Here is a 21,523-nt window from a genome sequence, read left to right on the forward strand (position 1 = left end):
TAAAAAAAATTACAACCGAATTGATAACCTCCTCCTTTTTTTGAAGTTTGATATGGGGATAGTTTTATCCAGAAAATTGCATAGATTCCGCGAGATAGCGGTAAATGCTCGTAGACGGAGTCGCGGGCAACAGCTAAGTACCTACTCTATAAGCATGTTAATTCTGAGTCAGTTTACTTACTTCATCTTAAGGTATCGCTTATCAGCTGGTAGATCCATATCAAATTCGCATTAGAAAATAATGTATTGTGTCATTATTTAACCGACTTCAAAAAAGAAGGAGGTTATCAATTCGGTTGTATTTTTTTATGTTTGTTACCTCAAAACTCCGTCATTAATGAACCGATTTGATTTTTTTTTGCGTTCGTCTGGGAATGTGTTCAATTAGGTCCCATAAGCACCAAATTAGGATCTGATGATTGGATCTTAAAGAAATTGAGGGAACCCTTCAACACCTATAGTAAATTGGATATATTTAGAAGTAACTCGTGCATTTGATGAAGACCACAGTTGAACATCGGAGTTACTACTCAATAACAAGTATTTCAAGGGTTGAATTTTGGTTTACAAATAGATGTGTAGCTTGTCGCTTCTAAAGTGCTCAGGAGTATATTCAACATTGATATCTACCTAACAAAAAAAACAAAGTGTTTTAAATAGTGTGTGAATAAAATCTTTTACTCCAATACGACTACCTTTCCTTGTGATTTAAACTTCATAGCTCATAAATTAAAACTTAAACAATGTTTTTGTACCTACCATCCTGAAAATTTTACGGGAATTTTGACTGGTAAATGGAAAGTCTTATTTTCAACGCAGCGGAAAATAAATAGGTAAGTAAGTTTATATGGACAGCCTTAACCATTGTTTATTTATTTAATATCAGAAAATCAGCAATAACACTAACTTAAACTACAAAGTAGGTACAGTTAACTGCAAAAATATGCACCTATTCGAAGCTTTTTGAAAATATGTTGCCGCAGTCGTATTTTTTACGTTGGAATAAAATTCTGTGTAGGGTTAAATATTTAAGTCCATATTTTTCACTCGACTGTCAATTAAAAAAGTTTCGAAGATGCTGGCAGCGTTTTCTCTATGAACAGCTAAGCCAATTCTTTGCCCGAGGAAGACGACAGCCCTTCGGTGCCTTGTGATGTGACGTCTACTAACCTCTGTGTAAAGCTTCAATGCAGTTGAACTCCACGGACCAAAAGTTTCGACACTGAACGAGACAAAGTCGTATTCGGTGCTAACTAGAGCTTTAATAGCAGGAGAGGCGAAAAGTCAGCTACACCGATCGTAGAAGGGAACACACACGATACCTATGATAATTCCATTCCTCCTATTACCTATACTAGTTGTGTGTCGTGACGTGACCTATAGATTCCCTTAAACTTAATCCGTATGTGTTTTCCAGAGCAAGAATGTATGCTGCGTCGACGGCATCGACGACGTCGGGCTCCCGCGCGACGGCTGGCGACCGGCGCGTGCGCGTGTTGCGGCTGCTGCGCCCGCGCCGCGCCTCGCCCGCCTTCGGCTTCTCCCTGCGCGGCGGCCGCGAGTACGCCACGGGATTCTTCGTCTCTAAAGTAGAATTTAACTCCGAAGCACATCTTCAAGGGTTGAAGGTAAGGAGATATAAGTAGGATCAATCATGCGCAAGCGTACCTAATTGAGCGCGTCAATAGGTCGGTAATACAGTATTGGACTTTTTCTTTTTATTTTATAAATTAAGACTTGACAATTACATCGTGTGATATCGTACAGAAAAAAAAACTACTTATTTATATATACTTAGATTAGATAGAGAAACAGAAATAAATAATAGTGTGTGACAAAAAGCTTTTAAGAGAGAGACAGATGTATTATAGATTTTTCGAAAATCGGTATAATTTCGATTCGTTATATTTTTTATAATTTCGGTTAGTCATAATATCGAACGTTAATTAGACCCACGATATTTTTTTGTTAAATCTCAGAATTTAAATCCAACTGTTTGATGACCGCCAATGGTTTGCTAGTGCGACCCTGCATGTAATGTATTACTATAATGATACATATTTATCTTTTAATTATTAGTAACAGTTTGATAGCTTCAACTTATTATATCATGTTACTTATTTACTACATAAGTGTGACCTTTTAACAATTATATGGTGCTTGACAGGATAGGGACAATGCTGATATCGCATGTGAAATCTACTCATAATGTGTTATGTGGATACAGCTAGCAAAAAGCATGTGGCAGAATTATGTACCTACTATATAATGTAGGCACTTTTCGCATCACCACAATGACTCTCAATTAGTAGTTTCAAATGCATCATTACATTAATTGAATTGCCATTTTCTAATAATATTTTTCCCATCAGCTTCGCTTGTGGTTATTGTCTTCAAAAATCTATAAAAAGTTTTTGTACGGTCATTGAGCAATGTAGCCATTATGTCATTGTTTGATTTTTGTGTTTGCTAGGTACAGTTGCATGGGCAAAGGGAGAGATTAAGTCTGTTGACGCTTTTTATAGTTTCGCTGGTTCCCACGAGCCCTGCGCGGAGCCTCAAGCCTGCGAACACCTGCGCCTCGCAATTAGTTCACTGGCCCGCATGTTACGACCTATTCTACTATACACAATTACCCACATCCGAGGCTGCTTGTCGCAAGACACATTCCATTCTTTTCGCGCTCACGTAACTGACGTAGTTTCCTTTGGCAGCGCTCAATCTACAATGAAATAGGTACCTGCTTGAGCGGCGTTGTCATCATCTAGGTCAAATACTTCGTTAGGTTGATTGTGAAGCTGAGCTGTGAATTGCGAGTCATCGGTGATTTATGAGGTAACCGGATTGTGTCTGGAGCGGCTGTTTGCCTTAAGTGATTATTTAGTTAATGATCAAGTTAAACGTCAAAACAAATTGCATTGTATGTTACTACTGCAAGGTCATTTGTTGCGTTTTGTGCTAGATACGTTACTTATTTAATAAGTTTATAATAGTTAATGAATCAAGCTTTGTTCTGAGTTACGTTTATTCAAGTTGGGCAATCAATAAAACTATTAATCCATACTATACTAATATTATAAATGCGAAAGTGTGTTTGTATGTTTGTGTGTTTGTCCGTCTTTCACGCCGTAACGGAGCGACGGATCGACGTGATTTTTGGCATAGCGATAGTTTATGGGCCCGAGAGTGACATACGAGTAGGCTACTTTTCATCCGGAAAACTGCACAGTTCCCGAGGGAACAGCGCGCGATAACCGAATACCACGCGGGCGGAGCCGCGGGAAAAAGCTAGTAATTTATAAGCCAAGGAAGTTATGTGTATTCAGATACGTGTAATATGTTATGTATGTTAATTTGATTGTTTGCAATTAAAAAAGGTTTTTATGAATATCCGCGCAAGGATTCAGGAACTCTACGGATATTAAATTATTAAATAGATACTTTTGAGCCATATATCCTTCTTCCCTTAGCTCATTAAACCAGAGTTAACCAGACTTGTGAGTATTTTTTACGTAATTTAATTTGCATATTTTATACATATCAGTCAGTATACATGCTATTATTTTGAAAAAGACAGCAGCAACACCTAACTTTCTTAGTGAAATTGTGAGCCAAAAGATTTACGAGTGAATTGTTAATTATTTCGACCGTATAATAGTCGCGGATAGGCCAAGTAATTAGACATTTTTAGTGTATAATCCGCAAAATTCTCAGTTACACTGAATTTTCACACGATTACTTCCTTAACAAAGAGTTACGAAAAATCCACGAGTACATCCGTTGTTATTTCAACGACACAATAGTGTTTTGAGACAATCGCACAGAATCCTGAGAAATGAACATGTCTACAGTTCGGGCAAACTGTATCTGTTTTCGACTCGGCGTCAACGACAAGTTCAATGGAAAGCTACACGCGTGGCAGAATCATAGTCTGTGACGAATTACTAAATGGCATTGTAGTGCCTAACCGAACCATATGACTCATAATATTTACGTACCAGAAGGTAATTTTTTTAACCAGATCTGTGAAATATTGTGTAGAATTTGAAATAATATTAGTACTTAATAGAAAATTGCAGCCCTACTTTTTACCTATGCAAAAATTAAATTTAACTGATAATTTTGTAGTAATACAAGAATTTTCTCTGATTTCGATTATTATTTTCGAGTGATGTGATTTAATAATCGTTCCAGCTACTTTGCAATACGTTTAAAGTAAAGAGGAGGCTTCTTAACACAATCAGTACTTATTTCAAACAGGAAGAGAAACTCGAAGACGAATAGTTATGATAATTTAAGTGACAGTATCTGAAAGCCTCTAATCAATCGGGGAGGTATGCTAACGGCAGGAAGACGCAAAGTATTGCAATTATATGGCAATTAAGAAGTAACCCGTGTTCCCGTGAGGCGGACCTATACGCGTCCGGTGCGTGACTCATTCAATTACCTCTTCTATGCGATCGGAGACTTTCTATGCCGCGCAGCCTCGCGTGCACACTTTTTCAGCTAATGCTTATTGTGTAACATGCGCTAAAATGGAAAAGAGCTAATACCGTCCTCCGTTCAGTCAACAAGCTCATTTTAGGTGCTTACTAACGTCCAATCAGTTGTACAATTTCGATAGTGTAATGATTTTGTTACTAAATGTTGTACCTATTGGGATTGTTAAATGCTTCATGGTTATGATATCAAACTTTAACTAATTGCAGTAATTGAGTTATTTTCTAATTATACACAATAATCGATGATATAAAGGATGCGATGTTCATATTTTTCATTGCATACAACAAGTTATATAGGTAGGTACCTCGGGGTCTATATTGACTCCCATAACGTTAAACTTTCGATTTGGTTTATCCTTTATCCATACCGTTGTTTGTCATCTGGTCATAATCGTTGCTCTTCATGTTGTCTTTAGTCATAATTTTAATAGCGACATCTGTTGTCCGGGTGAGCGGTAATTTCAATACTCATAATTTTCTTTCGCCCCCTTTCATTAGTCATATCTATTGAATTTCATACCGTTATTGGTCATAACATTTAATGTCGTGATTGTATCAAAAGGTAGAAATTCAAAAGGCATATTAATATTTGAGGCAACGCTTATTAATTTATTATATTTTTAAATTATAGGAAAAAATAATTTAAATCGTTATTTAACAACTGTACATAAAATAACATAAAACACATGAAATTAACAGTTAAAAAGAAATAAAAAACCGGCCAAGAGCGTGTCGGACACGCCCAAAATAGGGTTCCGTAACCATTACGAAAAAATAAGTAATATTTTTCTAAGGATTTCGTATTTTATACGGAATCTTCCAAGTTTAGGTATGTTTTATACCTTGGCTACTATTTACTCATAAACTACTAATAATTCTCAAGCAAACTTAGCCGTTATAGTTTTCCTTGAAAGTTTGATATACTTACTACCACCCTGAATTTTTTCAAATTTTTCCACCCACCGGTTTAGATTTTAGAGGGGGGGACGCTCGATTTTATTGAAAATTTGCACTTTAAAGTTGAATATTTCGCAAAAAAAATCACTGAATTGAAAAATCGTCTTAGCAAACCCCTAATGGTTTTAAAAGACCTATCCAACGATACCCCACACTATAGGGTTGAATGAGAAAAAAAAATCATCCCCACTTTAGGTCTATGGGAGGTACCCTAAAAATTTTTTTTTTTAATTTTTATTTGTACCATTTTGTCGGCATAGTTTACTTTTATATCCGTGCAAAATTACAGATTTCTAGCATTGATAGTCCCTGAGCAAAGCCGCGGACGGACACAGACAGACAGACGGACAGACATGGCGAAACTATAAGGGTTCCGTTTTTGCCATTTTGGCTCCGGAACCCTAAAAAAACGCTTATTAATCAGAGCTATCGAATTTCATACCATTATTGGCCATAACATGAATGTGGTGACGTGCTTTTCGCATCCACCGCGCGATCCTGCGAATATTTTTATTTTTACCGCCCTGGAATATTTTTTTGTATCGTAATAGGTTGGTCTCGTAGTATCTAGTGGTAACAAAAAATTGTGTTACTACCTTGTAAAATTCTACTGAATCATTCTTACACAGTAATTGAAGTTTATTTACTTACCATCTCGTTGAGGCTTTCGTGAGTATCGTCAATGAAAGGCATGCTCCACTGAATTAGGCTGCACACCTAACAGATACATGCGACGAAGAATCCACCAATAGCACTAAACTACAGTCTGTTCAATATAGGAATGGACAGAAGGAAAATAGGCTTTTTATAATGGACGCTTTAGGAAGCCATTAAATAAATTTCATTATTTTAGTATACGGTCCAAACTTAATTCTAATTAAAATATCGAAGACGTCAATATTAGGTTCAATTATTCATTAACTAACTGTTGCCCGCGACTCCGTTCAAGTAGAATTCGTTTATTGCTATCCCGCGAAAACTATGCAATTTTCGGAGATAAAAACTATTCTATGTCCTTCCCCGGGACTTTTACTATGTGTACGTGACGTGAAGTCATCATCATCATCCCAGCCTATATACGTCCCACTGCTGGGCACAGGCCTCCTCTCAGAACAAGAGGGCTTGGGCCATAGTTCCCACGCGGGCCCAGTGCGGATTGGGAACTTCACACGCACCATTGAATTGCTTCGCAGATTTGTGCAGGTTTCCTCACGATGTTTTCCTTAACCGCAAAGCTCGTGGTAAATTTCAAATGTAATTCCGCACATGAATTTCGAAAAACTCAGAGGTGCGAGCCGGGGTTTGAACCCACGACCCTCTGCTTGAGGGACGATAGGTCAAACCACTAGGCCACCACGGCTTTTTACGGTGACGTGAAGTGGTAGGTAACAAACAAACATACAGACTAACAAACTTTCGCAATTATAATTAATATTATTGAGATTAACTTTACTATTTCTCTTATCATAATTTAAAAACAATAAAAAAGCTTTTCCTATTTTGTTAATAACAGAAACATCTTCCTATAAAATACCTAAAGAGGCAGAGGTAAAGAACATTCTGCAAGAAACGGGACGTTTATAATATTGTTAACTCAAGAAATATTCTATACATTATTAATATTAATCGAATTGATATTAAGTAGCAAATTACGGGTTAATATTGTGCTATTTCGTAAGTTCATTACATTAATCTACTTACAAAGTAAATAAAATTATGACTTCATCTTATTACTTCTTTTATTCATCATCATCATCATCATTATTAGGTACGACTTCACAAATAATGTTTAGAACCCCTGCTTCTGTGACCTTCTAGAGTCCAATGTTATCCTGAATAGACTATAGGGTAGGTACATAAGAAAATAATGTTAGTGGTTTTCTTCGCACATCGATCCGCTTCCTCGTAGATATCGTGTGAATGCGCATTATTGAGGAGCAAAGGACCTAAAATAAATTGTTGAGAGATGGACATGGCCGTAGTCAATTTCACAGTCATAGAACTCTCAATTTCTCGTACATCGGTTAGGTCAGTTAAATAAGTATGTATGTCTGTGATCGTACCTTATCTGATAAAAGACTGTTTTCGTTTGATAAATAACTGTTCTGTGTGTGATGAGTGCGTCATGATTGTTTTAGCAAGTGCTTGAACGAATGCAATAAACTACAGGTTCCATAAAAACACATTTTATCGCAGAATGAGTCACGCCGCGACGTCGACGGTTGATTGTTAGCTTGAAACAATCACATGTGTGCTCAGCTGATAGATGAAAGTTTTACACGTTCAGTATACATTAAAGCGAACATATCTACCATAACGAAACCGAACGAAATTAATTAAACTCAGCTGTCATGTTATCTCATGGGATGAAGTGCAATCGATCATGTCGTACACCTATTAAAGAGTTAAGATCGTATCGGAGAATATTATCATACCCCTACCTGTATCTTCGCCTTGCCTATAATTACTCTGTGAAACCTCTGCGTCTAATTAACTTTTTATCCAATTGTAACCCTTCTTTCTCTGAAAGACATTATACATTTAGGATACGTACACTTAAAGTAAAAAACGCGTTTCATGTTAAGTAAATAAGGAGTGAAATTTACTTGTCGAGTCACGGTGAATTTTAACGTTGACTCGATGATTATTTTGGCATGCGTATAAATATGGCGGCTTCTTTTAAAATCATATGCATCGCAAAATTACTATTACGTGAATGTTATAATGAAAGTAAATTTCGAGGGCCAGGCGACGGCGAGTCTGGTGGTCCTCGGGTATCTCGCAAAAAAAGACGAATTTTAACGAAAGTCCAATCGAAAGTTGTCCGATATGTGGGGCACGAGGCGACCTGTCCGGCTTCTTTTGCCGCCGGCCGCGACGAACGTGAAGAAAGTGCTGTTCGTCACAGACAACGCCGCTCCGCGACGCGTGCGCAACATGCGTACGCAATGACGTCACTTTTTTAAAACAATTAATTGATTCAGGCTTACTATGCGGAGGTCCATATCAGTAAACTAAGCTCTTACCTTGCTCCTTCGCTACCAAGGCACTGCGTCTGTACGATACGTATGGGTTTTGATGCACCAAACCCACCTAGTCTTTCAAATCTACTCTACTATAAACGCTATCCGTGAATCAAGTAAAATCAAAGATATCCCGAATAGATAAGGTTTGGTTTTAATGTAAACATCAACCTTCAACAATTGCAATTTCGCAAGCGGCAACTAGAAGTACTGGAGTGAAACCGACCGGTCTGTGGAAAGAAATTAATGACTGGTAGTTGGTAGGTACCTATTATAATCCCTTCGAGAAAACATCAACTTGTCGATTTCTGACGGCCAAGGAAAGTAGGCCACGCTATGCATGTTGTTTTTCATAGGAATGACGCGCAAAATGAAGTCGTACCTACCTATGAATTTAACGACGATTTAAGTGTCGAATGAATACTTGGTTTAATAGCAATTATATTTTGGAACTTTCTTATTCCTTTTGTGTTGGATAACTACGTGTGTAATACGTTTTTTTTCGCTGGTGAGAGTTAAATAATTTTAGAAATGTCTTACTCGCGGTGTCTCAAAATCTTTACGATTTAAACTTGAATTATGTGAATAAATTTTTCACTTAGCTCCATCTACCTACGTTGAGCCGCGTGGAGTGCGAACTGCCGCCGTGTTGCAACACTAGCCCAGCTAATAACTTTATGCTCCATTGTTATTTCGACATCTGAGAAATACATAATTTATATTATTGTAATGCAACGGGGGGTCGTTGAGCATTTACTTTTCCGACTTCCATGACTTATTGTTACAAGGAATGCGGTTTCGATAATAGAAAAGATCAGTTACAATTGTTTTTAATAAATACTTAATATAAATAAGCTCTAAGAACAAATAGTAGTAATCTGCATTTAGCTCAGTTAATAGCGTAGTATTATTTATCATCGGTTGTAACTATTTGTTGAATTTTTAAGCAAGTTTACAGAAGGATGAATTTCTGTTAAATTGTTTTTTTAAACGATTGTTAGCAATTTTGTAATTTCAGAGTTTGGATTCTCATTAATGAAACACAGAAGCTCAAGAAAAATGTGGTATTCCGTACCACGTTAAATGATCAAATTTAACTAACTATATTCTCTCATTATTGTGTTAATTACAGGTTGGTGACCAGCTGGTTAGCGTCAACGGATACCGTGTCGATGATGCAGTGCACGGCGAGCTGGTGCATTACCTCGCGTCGCAGTCACGCCTCAAGCTCAAAGTCAGACGTGAGTCTATAACTTTACCGTCAGGAAAGCCATCCCTCTAATAGAAGCAAGGACCCTCAAAAGCTACTTATAGTGATCGCATAACATCACGTATAAAAGTAGTCCATCAAATCAAATCTACATGCGTAGTAAACTAGAACGCTGTTTTAATGAATATTTAATGTCCGTGTCAATGTCACCCTGCAGACTCATTATTCCAGCACGGTTCAAGCACTCTCCTATACTCACCTACTTTTTAACCGATTTCAAAAAAGGAGGAGGTTATCCATTTGGTTGTGTTTTTTTTATGTTTGTTACCTCAGAACTCCGTCATTTATGAACCGATTTGATTTTTTTTATTTGCGTTCGTCTAGCAATGTTCTCAATTAGGTCTCATAGGCACCAAATCAGGATCAAATGTTGTAGGAACACCTAAAGTAAATTGGATATATTTAGTAGTAACTCGTGCATTTGCTCTTGAAAATCATGATTTGGTGAAGTGGAACTGATGATGAAGACCACAGTTGACCATCGGAGTTACTACTCGATAACAAGTTTTTCACGGGTTACATTTTAATTACTTTGACACAGTTGCTAAGCAATTTATGCTCCTCGTAATGCATATGGTAAAACGGGTGGTGAAGCACCAGGACTTCTTAATAATGAACGTCTCTGCATCGGAAAAAGCAATCTTTCGTAAAAGGTGACTAGCAGTTATTATTAAACTATTGTATCTTAGATTACTTTTACTAAAAACCGAGTAAAAAAAATTAAAACAAAAAATTAAACCGACTACAAAAAACCATGAAAATAATATCTAAAGTCGGTCGGTGCCTCAGCACGAGCCAGCAGAAGTGATTGAAGCCCAAAATATAGTGCGTAGGTGAGGTAGATTGACTATAGGTCCACTCCTGCTGACTCGTGCTGAGGCACCGACCGACTTCAGACTGGTGGAAAATTATTTTCATGGTTTTTTGTAGTCGGTTTAATTTTTTGTTATATTTTTTTTTTTCAAAATTATAAACAACTTTTGTCAACAAACGTCGGGTTTGTGGTAGATAATAGGTAAGATTGTTTAATAACAATAATGGTTATTATAAAAAAAAAATATAAAAACTGGAACCGACTACAAAAATCTTGAAAATATTTTTCTACTACTTTGAAGTCGGTGCACGAGCCATTAGGAGTGGAACTATAGTCGTCTACCTCACCTCAATACTATGTATTGGGCTTCAATCACTCCTGCTGGCTTGTGCTGAGGCACCGACTTCAAAGTAGTAGAAAATTAAGGTTTTCGTAGTCGGTTCCATATTTTTTTTAAATGCATCAGCCACAGCCATCTCACAACGATTCCATTAAGCTCAAATACGGCATAGCTATATTATTTTACAACAGAGTACCGGTACATACGGTCTTCTTCATCAGGTCCAGTTCATTAAATGATACTTTCTGAATGTAAATACTTGATTTGGTGTTAAAAAAATCCAAAATCGCTATTAGGTCTACTTTTAAAACATGAGGGTTGCTTTCGATTTCTCTAAGATCCCACCATCCGATCCTGACTTGGTGTCGATGGAACCACTTCGGAAGAATATGTCCTTTAGAAAAAAAAAAAATTTTTGAAATTAGGCCCACAATTTTCGAAGTTATCGCGTAAAATAAAAGTCGGTCGAATTAAAAAACAAAGGAAAAAAGGTTGAAAAGGAGAAAATGCCTATACTTAAATTGCCAAATTATAGTGAAGGAAAGAACAGATTTGAGTGCACTATTGACCGAATGGTTAAAAGGTTAACTAGATAGCCCGAACAGTAACTACATTCGTCACTATCCTTGAATAGTAGTCTAGTTACTAACCTAACCTAACCTCAGGTTAGGGCCTTAGTCGTAAGTAGAAAAATAAATAAATATAATGGGACACTTGATACCAAGTGACCTAGTTCCAAAGTTCCGGCCGGGAATCGAAACCGGCATCTCAAGCTTCGTAGTCAGGTTCTATAACCACTTTTCTATTGATCCGGTCGTCGTATACAATACAAGATAACTTTTTTTTTACATCGGCTTTAAGCCATAAGCAGATTTTTAGGTTGCGGAAATAGACTTGCGAAGACTGTTCCTCCATCGAGAATTCCGCCTCTATATAATTGCTAAGTTAGCATTCGGTGAGATCCCATAAATGCTGGCGCTTGAGCCTCCTTATCTGTAGTGGTTCACTAAGATCTGTTGCCAAGATGTTAATATGAGCTTCAATTTGATTGTTATAGGTACTTGTTCTCTGCACAGCTTCTTATTGGACAGTGTTGATTTTGAGATACTCATGCTCATGCAGTTCAGTCATCTTGCTGCACCATGGGGCGTTCAGTCAAGTGCTTTATTTTGTAAACGTTGAAGGATTTCTATATTCGACTTTTTGGCCGAACCCCATAATTCTATTCCATATGTCCAGACAGGTTTAAAAATCGCTTTGTATATAAGATTACGCAATTTGTTGCATACGAGGGCCACACTGAAAGTTTTGCGTAACTTGTAAATAAAACAATTTGTAAGTACCTTTATTGCTTCTCAAAATTTTCCCCATTACATTCTACGCATTTATTCATTCGCTCAAACCATTTTTCGAAGCATGAGACCCAATCATTTGAGTCCATGTTTTCAACATGTTGGTTGAACGTCCTCATTGCTTCTTTGGGGGTCTTAAAAATCAAATCTCTCATTGAATCCTTGATTTTAGGGAAAAGGTTAAAATTGCAGGGTGCTAGGTCTGAACTATACGCAGGATGAGTTATAATCTCCACCTTTTCCGAATCCAAAAATGCCTTCGTCTTTTCGCGGTGTGAGGAGACGCATTGTCATGATGCAAGAAGATGCGGCTTCTTGGTCGTCTCTCGCGAACCTTTTCAAAGAAATTGGGCAGACAAATGGTTATGTACCTACCACTACCGGCATTAACCGATCCTAGATTACTTAAAGGCAAACTAGAAATTAGACCTGTATTAGAAAAAAAAAACAAGCGATCATCTGCTTACCGACGCACGCTTTTTGCTTGGTACACTTGTGTTGTCACCTTCAAAGACCCATTCACATGATTGCTGTTTTTTTATCCATGTAGCAATATATTTATCCATGTTTCGTCTCCTGTTACTATATTATATACAGCGTTTGAACGTTCGTCGTTATATTTCCGCAGCATTTCTTGGCACTAAACGACACGGGCCTGTTTCTGAGTTGATTTCAGTTCATGGGGAATCCATTGAGAGCAGAACTTCCTGACTTTTAAATAATCTTGCAAAATCTGTTTTATTTGACTTATACCAATCCCTAATGTCCATGAATTTCGTCATGGGTGACTCGTCGGTTTTCTTCTACTAGTCGCCTGACAGCAGCCACGTTTTCTTCAGTGCCCGTGGTAGACGGCCGACCTTCACGAGAAATGTCATAGAGAGAAACCCGGCCTTTCTCAATTTCCTTTCTCAATTTATTCCGTCGTCTTACAGTGCTCAAATGTGGTGCTTCATGCCCAAAAGCATTTTGAAGGCGAGCACTACAGTCTTGCGCAGAAAGAGAACTTTAAAAATCGTAAAAAATCATTGTTCCATAGACTTTACGCGTCAATTCCATTTTTAGTGCAAATTTGTCACTTTAAACCGTCAGAAAAAACAAATTATGATCAATTCCTTGCCAACTATTATTTAATCCCATAAACAATGAGCTAATTTTTTTAAAATAACAAAGTTCTAAATTCAAATGTTAACGAGTGGCCAGGAGTGCAAAACTTTAAATGTGGCCTAAGTAATGATAGTTGGGAGTTGGGACTGTCTGCTGATCAGCCGATTGAACTGTCTAAAGCGATGATTCAGTTCATCTCTTTTCTTCATTATGCGAGTTCTCCATATTTGTTTTAGGTCGAGATGTATGCCAGGGTATTTTGCCGAGTCACTATGGGGCAGTATGTCATCTCCAAGTTTTACTGGTGCACAATCTTCTCTGGGCAAAGAAAATGTCACATGAGTTGATTTACTGGAGCTTGCTTTGATGCGCCATCTTCTCATCCAGTCGTCTATTTTGTTTAGATGTTGTTGTAAAACTTCTGAGGCCTTATTTGGGTCCTTATTAGTTATTACTGTGTAACGCTGCTGTATCATCAGTTCATCAGCTAATGTCGCAGTGAGTACGCCGTCTGTCGATGGCAGGTCAGTTGTGAACAATAAATACAGCGCTGATCCCAAAACTGCAGCCTTCACATCATAAAACTTTGAGTGTGCATTATTTTAACTCTAAAAATAATAATAATAAATTTTGACTCTAAAAATTCTTTGTTCTATGTAGGATTTTAGAAGCATGTAATATGTTACGTGGTAATTTTTCTTTTACTTTGAATAGTAGTCCCTGATGCTAGACGTTATCAAAAGCATGTTGGTCGTCGAGGAAGACGGAAAAGCAATATTCTTTACTTTCCAATGACCTCCCTGATTTTATTGGCTACTCTATGTACCTACTCTATGGTAGAGTGTCCACTTTAAATCCAAACTGGTGGTGTGGTATTATTTGAGTAAAGAAATCCGTTTATTCTTCGTAAGGCAATTTTTTCAAAGACTGCTTTGTAATTGTTTATTTCCTCTCTTGTGCATCGTCTTATTGAATAAAGATTTTTTTTTAATCGAAAAAAAACTGTTTGAGTCAGTTAAATCCGGTGAATAAAATTAGTTTTTGTTTAAAGCGGAACCTAAAAGCAACCAATATTTGGACGTAAGCGGGCGGCACCGACCGTCGCGTCACGTTTCGAAACCAAAGACGTGATTCAGTAAATTCACCAGCGTCGCGGAAGGTGCATTTTGCCACTATCGTTTGTTATTTAGAATTCGGAAATCAAGACATTGTTATCGGTAAAAATATTGTGGTAGGATTGTATTGTAGTATTTAAGTAGTAAATTATGTACCGCACTATCTATAGTTATAGGTTGTAGGTATACCGGTCAATGTCTGTACATTAAAAATATTTGAGAAAAAGCAAATGTAGAACCCAATATGTAGAACGATAGAGCGCAATATTTATGTGTTTGTATGTGCATTTGTTCGCGCTAATCTCGGGAACAGATTAAACCGGGTACCTATATGCAGTTTTCACTGATACGAGTATGTTGTGATTTTCTTGGATAGAATACTTACTTCCAGCTGAAAACTTAGTAGCTATTATAGCACAACTAATAGGAAAAAATCTGAAAATCGTAACTTTTTATGTCTATCTATCTAGATAGGTCAGTAACCATAACCTGAACTGCATAGGTACATTTTGCTTAGGAGAGGGGCTATGCTAACACTGGGATATTCAAAAATTCCTAAAAAAAATACGGAACCTCCTATGCACGAGTCCCGCTCGCATTGGGCCGGTTTTTTTATTAATGTAAAGATTAACTTGTCGACATGTTTTTTTTTGTCTTTACTTTGTGTGATAATTTTCACACCTCTTGCATTTGTTAATAAAACTATATAAAACTTCAATTTCAACATTGCGTTCACCTTGCCACCCATTGATTGATAATCAAAGTAAACATTTACCAACACATAGCTTTTTGCAGCTACGATAGATAGAGATATCGATCATACATCGTTAGCCGCTGCTAATGATAAATGTGTCCAGCTAAATGGTATTAATCGTTTCGCAATTGACACCCAACTCTATTATTTTTGTAACAATGAACCCACAAATACCAATATGCTAATTAATCAAAATTTCACAGATGTTACGACATCACTTGCTACGGAGGCGGGTGTGATTGTGGCACCGATTTTTGTTTGTGAATTAATCGTGAAAGTGCGTGGGTAAATGCTGCTTCGTTGCCGGTATCTGTCAAAGATATTACGCAAATTTCCAGTTACGCCTAAAGTCCAAAGCTCAAGACAATATTCCTAAAATTTTGTTGTTTTGTTACTCTCGTACGGATACAGATACTTAGTCTTTATTTTAATTAAAATCCAGGAATTGAGTTGGTTTGGTTAGAACTTATTTAATTAATAGGGACTTAATTACTCCGAAATTCTAATAGGTACGAGTATGACTATCAGCAAGGTATAAAATAAGTGACGTTACCTATAAATACTATAAATGCAAATTTTATAAAGCCTAGATCAAACTGGTAAAAATTACCATTAGATAACGTATGTATGAAAAAAAATACATCTCATATAATAAAGTGAAGTTTTTATTTTTACTAGAACTTTCTGACGATACTGATCTTAAATCTGTCCTATATGAGATCTATAGAGCTAAACATGAGAATGTGGAAGTAGAAGTACCCTCTAGTTGACGAACATCTTTCCAAAAGTGTATCTTTACATGCCTCTCTAACACTGACAATAAGTGCACATTTTATAAGCATAACGAATTTGGATGTGGTTTTTTTTTATTCGACTGATGGCAAACGATCAATGAGTAAGAGATCACCACGCCCATAAAGTCTGCAACACCAGGGGTATTGCAGACGCGTTGCCAACCTAGAGCCTATGATGGGATACCTCGTGCCAGTAATTTCACCGGCTGTCTTACTCACCACGCCGAAACACAACAGTGCAAGCACTGCTGCTTCACGGCAGGATTAGCGAGCAAGATGTCGTAGCAATCCGGGCGGACCTTGCCACAAGGTCCTCCACCTAGTTGTGAGCATGCTTGTGACTTCGACTGTACAAGCTATTAAATACCTCAAAGAAATGGCCAAAACCCTAAATCACAGGTTTTACCAATTTAGGAAGTAGTATCTTAGTTAAGTGACAATGTAAAAAGATGTTTTTGGAAATAAATTATTATGATTATTAAGTTTAGGTAACAAATGAACTAAGTAGGTAAGTGAATCTCTCCGTTTGTCTCTCCTTAAATACGCTATGCATGTAGCAGGACGTGAACACAGAACTCGCCACAATTCTCTTGTGCGATCCCTGCACCTACAGATTAAAATTTATTTAACCTCAAAATATCCATCTAATTAACTTACTGTGCGTGCAGTCATTGGAAACCTAATAATAAAGGTGTAAGTTAGAATTTTTCTGTGTGAACTTCTTTACCACATTTTTTCGTTACGTTATGTACAAAATACGTAGCATTTTGTAAAAATGTAACGTAATCGTAACGAAAGTGTAACGTATTTTATACAAAAAATCGTTTATCATGGTGAATAACGACATTTTGAACATAATAACACATGCCACTTACATGGAAAAGATTACCCTATCGTATGAAAAAACAACCAGTAAAAATAATCACTACTTACCCTTAAAATCGAACAAGCACTTTCGACGTTTTTTCGAAAAAAAACCTCCGCGTCACTTTTGATGGCTGTTTGTCAACAAACTGATGAGATTTATTTATCTCATCGATGTTGCCCTATTAGAGTATTAGTTGCCAGTGTACAAAAACTAATTTTCTACCGAAATTGGCGTTAAAGGTAGCTTAAAAAAGCGTCACCTAAGTATTCGTAACGAAAACGTGGTTTTTTGCACGTGAAAAGAAATAAATATAAAACATGAAAATTATTTGATTATCATGATTCCGCAATCGGTAGGACTATCGTTATATCATAAAATTTCGTTTAAACAAATCATGATCATGAGAAGTTAAATAGCATGAAAATATAAGGTATTAAGTACTCGTGGTCAAAAAAAAATAGTCAATTTTCGTTACGTTTTTGACGGTAATATATTTTTATTATTTTTTTAAAGGGTTTAAATCATTATCTCATTTGCGACCTTGAGAGTTTATATCGTGTCATATAGAGTCAACCTACAATAACTCTGCAATGAAGTGACAACAGTAGAAATCTAAAGTTTGTTTGTGGCAATACTGATTTATAGTCAAACAACAAGTTTTGAACTTCTGATTAGATTTTAAACAGGTCATCGTTCATCCGCCAATACTATTACTTCTTATATTTCGTTTTCTATTTTTTTTTACCGTTCACGGCAAAACTTACTAAAACTTACTGGACACTGGATATTTAAAAAAAACAACGACACCAACTTTTAATTATTATTATTATTTATAGTTAGGCGTAATAGCATGGGGTCATACATTACTCGTCCCGTCCTAACTAATTCCACCAATCGTCGGTGATAGTTCGATACCGAGCCCACGTACATACCAAATCAATAATATTGTCATCAAATAAATAGTAATTGTTAGTTACGCTGTATTGAAATATCAATCACGCTATGGAAGTATGCATTGCATATTAGATTTCGCATAAGTATGATTTATTATACCTACTTACTTATCAGTTCTGTTCCTGAAAGAGTTGCTGCTTGTACTTAAAAGGGCACATTGACGGCCAACTTAATATTAAATTCGTCAATATATAGATGTGATCTAGTAATTAAAACTATTTTTATTTAACGCTTTTCCAGGCATAGTGCATATAGCGACAGCGACCATATAAATTTACACAAATATTCGACCTTGCTACATTTACAATATGGTACAAAATCAATTGAAGTTGTTAAAAGTACCTACTATTCGTCTTAAAATTAATCCCCCATAGGTAAACAATATAAAACTATGATTCGTTTTGCAATAGCGCATCTAAATTAGCGGGACCTGGAAAGGGTTAAATCAACGAAATTGTATCAAATTACAGGTGCTCAATACTTTTGGTCAAGGCTGTGTTATATAAATTCAGGTAAATACAAAACAAAGCAATAAAACGTTAAATAGTTTCTGACATATTTATTATTCACTAAATGACACATCAGAGTCTAAAAATTCCACTCCCTCATACACTTCTTCCTGTACCTGAATTCCTTCGGACTCTTCTTCTCTTTCAACCTCTGCTTCCTACTCTCCCCACTGTCAGTGTCATCATCACTTTGCACATTTATAACAAATGGTATCAGATCATCCAATAACCCATCTTGTTGCCTGTGTTCAGATTCTAATTTTTTTACATGTTCGGCACACTTATGCCAGTCATCCGGACTAACAGATGCAAATGCTTGCTCTACTTTTGCCTCCATATCTCGAGCTGAACCTTTTACATTTACGCTGCCTACTTTTCGCTTTGCCATACTCCATATTAGTTCAATAGTATTCAAGTGGCAATGGTATGGGGGTAACCGCAATACTTCATGCCCATTTGCTTTTAACAGCTCATCAATATAATATATTGGGTCGGGTTTGTTGCGTTTTACCAAAGTTAAAAGTTCAGCCCTGGTGAATGTTTCTTCCCAAGGAAAGTTATTTGAGGTAAGCCAATCACGGATTGCTTGTTTCCTTGAACTGGTATTCGGTGCCTTATTAATCTGAATTGTGTGGTAACTTGCGTTGTCCATAACTATAATGCTTGGTGTATCCAAATTAGGCAGCAGCTTATCTTGAACCCACTTTGAGAAATTGGCAGCATTCATGTCATCATGATAATCGGCTGACTTTGATTTGCTGCTAAATATTAAAAGGGCATTATTTACAAATCCTGATTCAGTGCCTGCATGTACAATTATGAACCGTTTGCCTTTTGATATATTAGTGACCATTTTAGAAGTTGACGGACCCTGCCAACTTTTTTTTGGTTTGTAGTTAACATGAATATAGGTCTCATCTAAATATACAATCGGTTTTCTTTCCTCTGAAGGCATATTTCTATATTCTGTAATTTTTCTAATGTATTTGTGTCTTGCTGCAGCAATATCATTTTTTTCCATTAATATGGTTCTCTCTTCAACATTTTTCTTGAAACAAAATCCCATGTCATGTAGAATTTTGCGTAGTGTTTCATGACCACCATCAAACTGAATAGATTGTCGCAACTCACTAAGCAGTTTTGCGATTGTGGGGACCTCATTTCTTACTAAGTAAAATTCATTTATCAGGTTACGTATGGCAACCTTATCGAAGTCATCAATATTTCTTTTCGTGGCACGGCACTTGCGTTTCTTGCCAGGAGTTACCCATATGCCTGAATTTGTATTACCTTCGTGCTTGATTTGGCGAATTGTTCTTAAGCTAATACCTACAAATAATAAGTTAATATGTTAAGTCTAGAAAATATTACTAATTTAGACCTTTAAAACAAGTTCAAACAACATCTTACCAGTCATTGAACTAATTTTTTGAATATATGTCGCCTCTGCGCTGACGTCCAATTTGTCCATTTGTTTGAGTTTGTCAACAGAATTTTTTATTGTTGTCTGAACAGCTTCAGATAATTCCCCTTGAAAAAACGAATATACAAGTTAAAATATATCTTTACTTTATCATATTATTTCATGAAAATAATATAAAAAAAGCAGAAAATAGCTATAAAATATCAAGAATTTATTAGGGACTTACTCGTAGAGGTTAGAATTTTATGTAAGCATTGCTCTTTTTGCTCACGGACGGACTCCATTTCTTCTTTTACATTTTGGAAATGAGTAATCATCTTGAATATAAGTTCTCGAACTCCACTTTTAATTGTTTTAACCATTTCGAAAGAAGGATTCGCAAAACCTCGAAAAAATACTCACGATCAATTAAAGAAATGTCTGAGTGACAACATGAAAAAAGTATTACCACAGCGTGATTTTTCTGGGTTGCCAATTAATATCTTATGCAGAGTTATCGTGGGACGATTCTAATAAAAAAAAAAATTAAACCTCTAGGTGTTATCAGTTTTTTTTTATCAGCCTTCCAAATTTGAAACGTCCAATTGGTCAAAATTCGCGGCCTTACCCTAATAGGGACTAATTACTCCGAAATTCTAATAGGTACGAGTATGACTATCAGCAAGGTATAACTAAGTGAGGGGCATCTCTATTTCTACTATAAACCACTAATAATCTCTGTTCTTTCTTGGTTTCAGATGTTGGCATGGTACCAATAAAAGAGTAAGTGGAAATAATTTTACAAGTTTGTTTAAATTTTAGCAAAGATTTTTTTAATTGATAGAGCCTTTACATACCGTGTTTTTAAATTAAACGCGCCGTCGACATGCGTTTTTTAGGACGCGCGTTGACAGCTTGTTTTAGGGTTCCGTAGTCAACTAGGATAACCCTTATAGTTTCGCCATGTCTGTCCGTCTGTCTGTCGTCGTCCGCGGGTTAGCTCAGAGACGTTAGTAGTAGAAAAGCTGTATTTGACAGAATAAACATATCAGTCACGCGACAAAGTGGTACAATAAAAAAAGTAATCATTTTTTTTAGGGTACCTTCCATAACGTAAAGTGGGGTGATTTTTTTTCTCGACTAACCCTATATTGTGCGGTATCGTTGGATAATTTTTCTATTCAATGATCTGTTTGCGAAATATTCAACTTTAAAGTGCAAATTTTCATTGAAATCGAGCGTCCCCCACCCCCCCCCTCTAAAATCTAAGCTGTTGGGTGAAAAAGTTGAAAAAATTCAGAATGGTAGTAAAATATCAAATTTACAAGAAAAAATATAGCGTTTAAGATTTTTGAGAATTATTAGTAAGTAGTTTAAGAGTAAATAGCAGCTTTAATTCACTACACAATACGAAATCCTTAGAAAAAATTTATTTGATTTTTCGTAATGGCTAGGAACCCTATCCTGGGCGTGCAGACATGCTCTTGACCGGTTTTTTCTTTCCTGAGCAGTACCACTACCATGAGTTTACAGTGACCGTACTCAATAGCAACGGCGTAAATATGTATTAGACTATTTTGTATATGTTTTATAAGTTAAAACTACACAATGCTTGTTATCGAATAGAGAAACAATTTTAAGCTACCTTTACAAATAACAAAGTTATGAGGGTTTGAAATTCAAGATTAGACAGAGAAAAACATACTGGCATGTGACGTCACACGCAAGTAGCGCCATACTTGCTGCATAGAGAAAAGCGTTA

General features: G+C 36.5%; 2 protein-coding genes across 2 annotated transcripts; one reads left to right on the top strand and one right to left on the bottom strand.

Moving 5' to 3' along the window:
- Positions 1-1,421: 1,421 nt before the first annotated feature.
- LOC141433646 (harmonin-like) lies at positions 1,422-20,548 on the top strand. Its single transcript, XM_074095750.1, has 3 exons — positions 1,422-1,628; positions 9,615-9,723; positions 20,520-20,548. The coding sequence occupies exons 1-3, from the start codon at positions 1,425-1,427 to the stop codon at positions 20,546-20,548; spliced, it is 342 nt and encodes a 113-aa protein (XP_073951851.1). The 5' UTR covers positions 1,422-1,424.
- LOC141433610 (uncharacterized) lies at positions 18,439-20,158 on the bottom strand. Its single transcript, XM_074095721.1, has 3 exons — positions 20,009-20,158; positions 19,770-19,889; positions 18,439-19,688 (listed from the first exon to the last, which is right to left on the bottom strand). Exons 1-3 carry the CDS (start codon positions 20,142-20,144, stop codon positions 18,439-18,441), a joined length of 1,506 nt encoding a protein of 501 aa, XP_073951822.1. The 5' UTR covers positions 20,145-20,158.
- Positions 20,549-21,523: the final 975 nt, after the last annotated feature.

The sequence above is a fragment of the Choristoneura fumiferana genome, chromosome 12, assembly GCF_025370935.1.
Source record: "Choristoneura fumiferana chromosome 12, NRCan_CFum_1, whole genome shotgun sequence".
NCBI classification, from domain to species: domain Eukaryota; kingdom Metazoa; phylum Arthropoda; class Insecta; order Lepidoptera; family Tortricidae; genus Choristoneura; species Choristoneura fumiferana.

Bases quoted from the DNA above. Each gene is read 5' to 3' on its own strand.
- LOC141433646 (XM_074095750.1), top strand. From the start codon at position 1,425: ATGTATGCTGCGTCGACGGCATCGACGACGTCGGGCTCCCGCGCGACG. The intron at 1,629-9,614 runs GTAAGGAGATAT...TGTTAATTACAG, and splicing joins CACATCTTCAAGGGTTGAAG to GTTGGTGACCAGCTGGTTAG. The intron at 9,724-20,519 runs GTGAGTCTATAA...TCTTGGTTTCAG, and splicing joins CCTCAAGCTCAAAGTCAGAC to ATGTTGGCATGGTACCAATA.
- LOC141433610 (XM_074095721.1), bottom strand. From the start codon at position 20,144: ATGGTTAAAACAATTAAAAGTGGAGTTCGAGAACTTATATTCAAGATG. The intron at 19,890-20,008 runs GTAAGTCCCTAA...CGTTTTTTCAAG, and splicing joins TAAAATTCTAACCTCTACGA to GGGAATTATCTGAAGCTGTT. The intron at 19,689-19,769 runs GTAAGATGTTGT...TATTATTTGTAG, and splicing joins AAAAATTAGTTCAATGACTG to GTATTAGCTTAAGAACAATT.